Here is an 8,125-nt window from a genome sequence, read left to right on the forward strand (position 1 = left end):
TTTATAGCTGAACACGACTAATTCCCATTATTATATTTACTTTTAGACGCTAACGGAAAATCTGAAAGAAAGCGAGCTGAAATTAAAAGAGCTGAGTGAGAAAGATCCAGACGTCGAAAAAGAGGAAAGAGTCGAAGAGTTAGAGCATTTGGTTTCTACGCTCAAAGGGCAGTTGGATACTATCCTGACCAAGAAAAGCAAAGAAAACGAAGAACTTTCTAGTCTTAGGGCGGAGATCGAGTTAAAGAATAAGTCGATAGAACAACTTAATGAAGAGCTCAGAAAGAGGACGTTCAATTTGCAAGAGCTCGTTAATAAAGAGCTTTGGGATAAAAACAGGGAAATAGAAAAATTGAATACACTCTGTGAAAAGAAGCAGAATGAATCCATGGAACTGAGAACCAAAATGGAGTCGCAACAGGAAGAACTTATTGCTTTGAATGATAAAATCCAGGAACTGAGTGATAACATCAGCTGCAAACTAACCAAAAAAGATGTCGAAAAGCTCAGAGAAGATTATGAAAAAGAAAAAGACAATAATAAAGCCCTTTCTGAAAAGTGTAACAATTTAGAGAAAGAAGTGACTAAATCAGAAAAGGCCCGCAAAGAGCTTGTCAACGCATGTGTTTTGCTTCAGACGAGATTAGAAGAGTTGGTCTTCTTCATGGATTCATTGATACCATCGTTGGCTGGGAAAAACAGAAGGATATTACAAGAAGCAGTAGAAAGAAGTAGAGAAGCATCGAGGACATTAACACTTTCTGTGTTAGAAGATACTGTCGTACATACTCCGACTCCAATCTTGCCAGACTTTTCTCAAGTCGATTTCTGCTGCGATAGCTTCAATCTAAGTGCCAAAATTCTCAGCAAATCAAACCTGGCTAACCAGACACAAGAATCTGTTGTCGATAAACCGAGCGAAGATAATAAATTGAATGGCGAAGTCAAAGAGAGTAAAGCGAGCATTTTATCAAGCCTGAAGGAAAAAGACAGGATAGCGCTGAAAGAGCTTAACGACATGGCACAAAGTTTTGTCCTGGATGAAATGACAGAAGGCTCGATACCGGACTTCCTGACTGATGACACTGAACCTCAAATTGTAGACGACAACGGTAAGAAGTCACCTCCAAAAGAAATAATCAACATTTCTGAGTCTGAAGAGTGGTCAGAACCTGATCGAAACGTCTCTAAAGCAAGAATAGGCATTCCCAAGGAATCCATAAGTAAAACGTCTAATCCGGCCGATTCATCAGATCAGTCAGAAAACTCAGACAAACAAAATCCTTGTAAGTGTTTACTGCGTTTTAGTCAATTTTAACTTCCTTTCTTCTTTGCTTTTTTATTTATTTTCTATTTTAATTATTGTACATATAGTATATAATAAATGATTTTATATGGGGCAGTATGCATTTTCAATCTTTTGTCCCTCCACTTTTAATTTAAAGTTTAAAAGGCAGTTTGGTTCCTGTCTGTCCTTGATGGTGTTTTTTTACTTACTAAAGTTAGACAAATTTATATTCAAAAGTAAAATGAACAACGGCTGATCAATTATATTTTTTATTACTGGCCATGTGAAATATGATGAAATATTCCAACAATAATCATTATCTAGCATTAGCTTGCTCATCTATAGCTACCATACTTGAGTTTTTTATTCTGTTTTAATGTGTTAATTTATTAAGTTAATTTTTTCAGGAAAATTTAAATATTTCTTGAAATGTTGTGTATTATGTTTATATATCTGATTTTCAAACTGCCATAAATTTTATTTCAAAACACGCTAAACCCAAAAGCATCTGCATCATATTACAAATTACAATAACATTCCCCCCCCCCCGCCTATCTGCTTACAAGCAGAATTAACTCAACAATCGTACTCAACTGTTTTCAGCCAAACGTCGACACAAATCAAATGACGTCAGAAGATTGAATCTCAAGTTGAAACAATTAGGAAATGTCATTGAAACTTTAAGGCTGTCTCCTTCTAAAACTCAGCCCGATTCAAGTTTCACAATTCAAATCAATGTAATGTTAAAACTTAATTTTACTTATTGGTACAATAATTTAATGAGTTAATATTTGTAGGACCAAGTTTCGACAGCAAGTATCATAGATAAAATATCAGAAGGCAGAAATCATATCGACAGCTCGTTGAAACAGAGTGAATATGTTTTAAATCAAATCAAATCCCTGTCACTTGAAGAGGTACATAACTATTTAAAAAAAAAAAAAAATAATAATAATAATGCTGAAATGTTAAATTATTCAAATTACAGGCAGGAAGGTCGGCACTGGAAGAACAACTCTCCCTGATTACCGACAGCTTGACCAATCTGACCATGTTGTGCCAAGAGATGGAAAGTTTTCTGATCCAGGCCGAATCGGACAAGAAAGACCTTTGTTTGAAAATGTTCGACAATGACAGGAAAATAGATGGCATGAACACTTCTATCCTCAGGCTACAGTCGGAGCTGAAAGAGAAGGAAAACGAGGTACTGGAAAAACAGTGTGCTCTATTGGAACTTAAAAATGAGTATCTGATCACTGAGACGAAAGGAAAAAACATCGAAAGCAGACTGGCTGAAGCCAATGTCAAGCTCCAGGAATACCTTAAAAATGCGGATAAAGAAAAACAGGTATCAGTTGAAAGGCCTATAAAATAATTTTAATTTTTTGTCCCCTATTAATCTGCAATGTTAAATTTTTAAAATATGATGTTTTCTTTGTAATTCTTTTTTCAAAACTCCAAAGAAATATTATTACTGCAAACTTCTCATTTCATAATATACATTTTCTTAGTGTTTCTTCATTAACATGTTGACTGCATGCTTTCTGGGTGCAAACAACAACACACGGTCTGCTTCCCATTTAAACTTTTTAAATTTTTCCTTCACTTCACTCACTACACAATTCTGTTCAAAATTTCTAGGGCCGCCTCAGAATGGGCAAACATCACTGGCTATGGTCATTTCAGTTATTTTTTTTTTCAACTACGTAATATTTTTATTCAATGAAAACCATGTAATTTGCTTTTCTAGACACGTACTTGGTTATTTTAATTAATTAAATTAAAATAAAGGAAAAGTTATTGTAGAAAGTTGAAACGATTTTTATTAATGTACACATCCAAATTGAACAAATGTTTTGTGGGTCGCCTACTTTATGTTCACAACCGCGTCATATAATTTATATCATTTAAATAAACATAATAAAAATATTAATTATTTTTCAATACCAGGGAGCTATTTTACTTGGGTGGGCATATCAACACCAAGCAAAGGATGCAGTCAACATGTTTAAAAAAAAGAAATATTTATAGAAATACATACAAAAGTGTGAATCCTAGGTAGAATTGTTCATTGTTCTAGGTTTTTAATACAAATTAATTATTGTAGATAAGTAAGGAAAGACATGCCCAGGAGATATCCAGTCTCCAGCAGAAATTCAAGCAGAAGCAAGATGAGCACAACAAGGAAATAAATCAGCTGAAGATTTTGTTGGACAGAGCCAATGAGTCGATACAAGAATTGAACCTGGCCAGGCTGCGGAGCGAGGAAGAACACAAACAACAATTGGATTTGATAATGAAAGAGAGCAAAGCTACTCTTGACGATGAGATAAACAAAAGGATGGACGCTGAGAGGAAACTCGTCAAAAGTTACGAGATGCAAGCAGATTTGAGAAATCAGCTAGAAAATGAAATAACCAATACGCGAACGATAGGTTCTGCTCAAAGGGTAATTTTTACATTTTTTATTAGTTTAAAAATTGTGTACGTTTTTTCTTCTTCTACTATTGAGTAAATGATTTGCTGAGTTGAGTCTTTAGAAATTAATTTTGAAACGTACGTTTTATGATCAATGCAATCACTGTAAAATTTTGGTGTACTGCAACATTAATTCTTAGCATGGTTAACATGGTAAATATAATTTCAGCAAGGTAAAATGGCACATAAATGACACTATTTTTTTTAAACAGGTGGCAGGAAATAAATTGCACTTACTAAACTCACTTTTAATTAAAACATTCAAATACTAACATTTCTTAAATGCTTTTGCTGTAAACAAAAATAAAATGTTTCTAACAATTTAACATACAAATAATTTCACTTTTCTTTTTGGAAAAAAAAAAAAAAAAAAAAAAAAAAAAAAAAAAAAAAGAAAGAAAGAAATCGAGGCACAAAGTATACCAAAATCAAGGATTTAACAGGATGGATTAAACGTTGTACAAATAATTATCCTACTTGCTGATTTTATGTAATTGGCTATGAACAATTTACTAGTGTAAATATTTGAATTAACACCAAAAAACCAGTGATTATCTATTGGTGTTAGTAAATTTCTTTATACTGCAATTGGTGATTTTGTATCGGGGTCGTACAGAAAATGGAGTCCTGGTGGAGAAAGAAGTTACACGAATTGGAAGCTGCCTGTTTGGAGCGTGAGAGTGACCTGAGGCGCAGGCTAGACGCCGCGACCCTTTCTACCTCACAGGCAGTCCTCGAAAGGACGAGGCTGGCTAATGATAAAATTCGACTCCAGTGTGAACTTCGACGAAGAGACGATAATGCCCATGTGCGTGAACATAAGACGTGTAATTTAAACGCTAGAAATTTATATTCTTTTAATAGTAACAAAGAACTGCATGCTTTGCTTATCGACGTCGATTTTTATAGTGTGAATAAAACTGACTGAACCCATTTGTTTTGTTTTACTCTCTATTATTCATTTAATTTTTTGTGAGTTTAAAGAGAACGAATATAGAATGGCAAGTTTTAACAGGTTTTACAGATAATTAAACAACTCAATGAAATCAGGATTGATTAATAGTTAAAGCTAAGATTTTTAGCTCTTCGGTGAACACAATCAACTAAAAAACATAATTTTACTCATACATTTTGAATTTTACTTATTAATCCTTTATTCAACTTTTTGTCTGATTAAATAAATCTATACCCATAAATCAATTCATATTTGAACAGCAGTCTAGCTCCGGGCTGTTTTAATTAAAATTTATTGAAATCAATTTGAGATTTTTAGTTTTTATATTGTAATAAAATAGCCTGTAACTATGTTGGTACCTACTTCAAATTTCACATTATCATAGAATACATTTACAATGGAAATATGTATAGCTTCATTAACATTTATAAGGTTGAATATGAAGAATGCTGGCATTTATGCAGGAGTTGTTTTATCAGTATGTTATCAATACAACTAATTATTAGTTTTTCTTTATCATGTATGATGGCTTTAACAACCAGTTTTTTAAATTGAATTTTTTTAGAATCAATCAAAAAAATTATTGAAATCGTTCAATATTAAGTAGTTTTAGTTTGGGTTTTCCAATCGATAGAGAAGTGGTTTGTTTTCCTTTTGGCTTCTTTCTTTGTAAAATATATTTACAGGACCAGAAGTTGTTGGATAAGGTGAAGCATGTTTTTTCAATCTTTTGGCTTAATTTATTTTAGTTATAAGTTATTGTTTTTGCATGTTCCATCTGCATTCAGCATTTGCTCGATATTTTCTCTTCGCACGAAATAGTTGTCAAATGAACATAAAATTAATTTATTTTGTACAATTCTGTGTAAAAATAAATACAAATAAGTTAATAACATAAAAAAAACTCTCAGAATAATTTTTAATACAGTTTCACGTTGATTGGTACTATAGTGTTAAAATGTAAAAATTATTTTTAATAGGCGTTTCATGCGGATTTGTAAAAAAAATAGTAAATATGATTGATGTTGGTTTCATTAGGATGTAAAAGCTGCTTTGGAGCAAAGGGTGACTGAGCTTGAAGAGGCGAATAACGAACTTGAGAAGAAGCTTGCATGCATCAGGATGCCTCGGTCTGAACCCGGTTCGCCAACTCATAATTTTAACAGACAGAGGAGTAACCCTACATCAGATTACACTTCTGATCCAGATCATCATGTACGTTTTCTTGTATGTTTTGTGTTCTTGTTATTTTAATCTAATTTAATTTTTTAAATTATAAACAGGGCAGCAGCAACAACATTTGGTTTCCAGTCTGCGGCCGAAATAACAATAATTGCTCCCCCGATCTAGGAATTGAAAGTGACCAAGGAAGATTGTCGAGCCTCGATGCGATATCCTCACCAAAATCACATGGTATGCTGAATTATTGCATTTCAATTTACTCTCTTATAAGTCATATTGTGAAACTTATGCTTCAATATTATTTATTAAAAAATATGAGAAAAGCTTTCTCAATTGTAAATGAAGCTAAAATCTTTGGGTTTTACTCTATCAACTAATGTCAGTTGGCTTTTTTCTTCTTTTTTTGCCCACGTGTGTTCCTGACTGTCTGGATCTCATGGTTGGAATCATCTATGAATGGTCTCAGCCAAGGTGAGTTTCAGACACAGCCTTGCGATTTCATCATCAGAATAGAAATCGATTGCGCACAGAGAGCTGCATTAATTAATCCATTGTAACAGTATTAATTCAATTATGGCAACTGGAAATAACGATTTTCACAAATCACTTCCATTAACCTTTGTTGTCATAGGCATAAATAAATATCAGACATTTTTAGCCTGCTTTTGTGTCACAAAACATGAATAATCTGACGGTGCATATTTTAAAATGTAAATATTTTATTAAACTCAGCTTATAGCTTTGAACTTTCACAATCCCATTCCAAATATTAAAAATGATTTAAAAAAATGCATTTTATTGAGAAATGTTTAACATTTTACTTATATCAATCGGAAAGTTTAACCTAATCACTAAAAACACCATAATTATTTCTGAAGAAATAGAGTAGAAAATTTGTCCCTTTTAATTTTGGTTATTTTAAAAAAAATAATTAAAATACTTTCAGGGAACCTGGAACAACTGATATCAGAAAACCGGGATTTGCGAGAGCAGCTCGACAAGACTAAGCACGCACTGAGCAAAGCGTTGAACCTCCTCGACGATTCGAAAAAAGTGAAAAAGCTGGTCGAGAAGGCGATCTGCCACCAGATAGTTGAAACCAAACATATACTGACAAAAGCGAGGCTAAACCTCCAAGCACCTGAGCCGAATCAAGTTTCGTGATAATCACAGTATTAACTGCTTTTGAACAAGTGACGTACATAGAGTTGTACATCACGTATATCTGTGATCTCCAAACCTCACATTGGTTTTCTTTTTTTAACCAAATGTGCCAATCTTTTGTGTTCTTCATTCATTCATATTTTTTCTTTTTCTTTTAAGTTCGGATTATTTTATATTAAGCTAATTTTTTAAATAATCGTTTAATCCTAATCTGTGTTATTAACATAATATGTAAATAAATAAGTATTTTATTAATAAATAAAAACTTTTAAATATGTTATTTTTTACTTGTGACCTTAATTTTTGTTCTAAATTCTAAGTTATTTTTGGCTGCATTGAAAATAAATTAAGCTATGAGTGTTGTATATTATGTGAAAATGAATGTTCATATATTTGTTAACGATAAAAACAAAAACTGCTGCATCGATTTCGATGAAACTTTCATACCTTGTTTTTTTTAGTGCCGAGCAGGTTTAGAGACTATAAAATGGGCATATAACAAATATACGAATATACAAAAAAAAAATCTGGGATTTGTGGTGTCCATTTTCACTTCTGTTTTTTCAGCTGTCAGCTGCCCAGAACCGGGTCTTTCCCGGTATGATACATTTTTTCAAATTTCGATTTGCAGACGCTAACACTCAGTAGACTGATTTTGCTGACAATTTCACAGTTTATTCTTATTAGTCCCAGGAGTGTTTTGAGTGTATAAAAAGGGCATGAATTATTAATAAGGAGTGACAGGAATGACAAGAAATGATAAATGATACCATTTTGCTATAATTATGCGTTTCCCTTGTCTTTCAAATCTGCGATTTGGAGGCAAAAAAAAAAAAAAAATATATATATATATATTCACAATAATTAATAAAATGGTTATAGTTGCAAAACTGCTGATACTTTATAGTCGCAAAAACTACAGAATTGGTTTTGTTGATGTAAAGATAGGAAGATAAAAGTACAAATTTCACTGTTGTATCTTTACAGATACAGGCAGCAGTGGTGTAGGTAGGAGAATGAACTACCAGCATGTGGTGTGACCGCTAAATCATCAGAGT

The 8,125-nt window shown here is 32.7% G+C and overlaps 1 protein-coding gene across 10 annotated transcripts in view; it reads left to right on the forward strand.

Moving 5' to 3' along the window:
* LOC106668745 (centrosomin) overlaps positions 1 to 7,090 on the forward strand; it is a 57,576-nt gene extending 50,486 nt beyond the window's left edge. For 7 of the 10 annotated variants that reach the window (XM_014397767.2, XM_014397769.2, XM_024224931.1 and 4 more), the window contains 9 exons: positions 47 to 1,286; positions 1,892 to 2,025; positions 2,086 to 2,205; positions 2,277 to 2,636; positions 3,396 to 3,737; positions 4,383 to 4,574; positions 5,760 to 5,936; positions 6,005 to 6,134; positions 6,850 to 7,090. In XM_014397767.2, coding sequence (XP_014253253.1) covers positions 47 to 1,286; positions 1,892 to 2,025; positions 2,086 to 2,205; positions 2,277 to 2,636; positions 3,396 to 3,737; positions 4,383 to 4,574; positions 5,760 to 5,936; positions 6,005 to 6,134; positions 6,850 to 7,067 — 2,913 coding nt within the window. In that variant the 3' untranslated portion in view covers positions 7,068 to 7,090. Of the gene's footprint in view, positions 1 to 46; positions 1,287 to 1,891; positions 2,026 to 2,085; positions 2,206 to 2,276; positions 2,637 to 3,395; positions 3,738 to 4,382; positions 4,575 to 5,759; positions 5,937 to 6,004; positions 6,135 to 6,369; positions 6,375 to 6,849 lie in introns of all 10 variants that reach the window. The other 3 variants (XM_014397775.2, XM_014397776.2, XM_014397774.2) reach the window with 3 other exon arrangements.
* The last annotated feature ends 1,035 nt before the right edge of the window (positions 7,091 to 8,125 follow it).

This window comes from Cimex lectularius, unplaced genomic scaffold, assembly GCF_000648675.2.
Source record: "Cimex lectularius strain Harlan isolate CLEC.00 unplaced genomic scaffold, Clec_2.1 scaffold125, whole genome shotgun sequence".
Lineage (NCBI taxonomy): Eukaryota > Metazoa > Arthropoda > Insecta > Hemiptera > Cimicidae > Cimex > Cimex lectularius.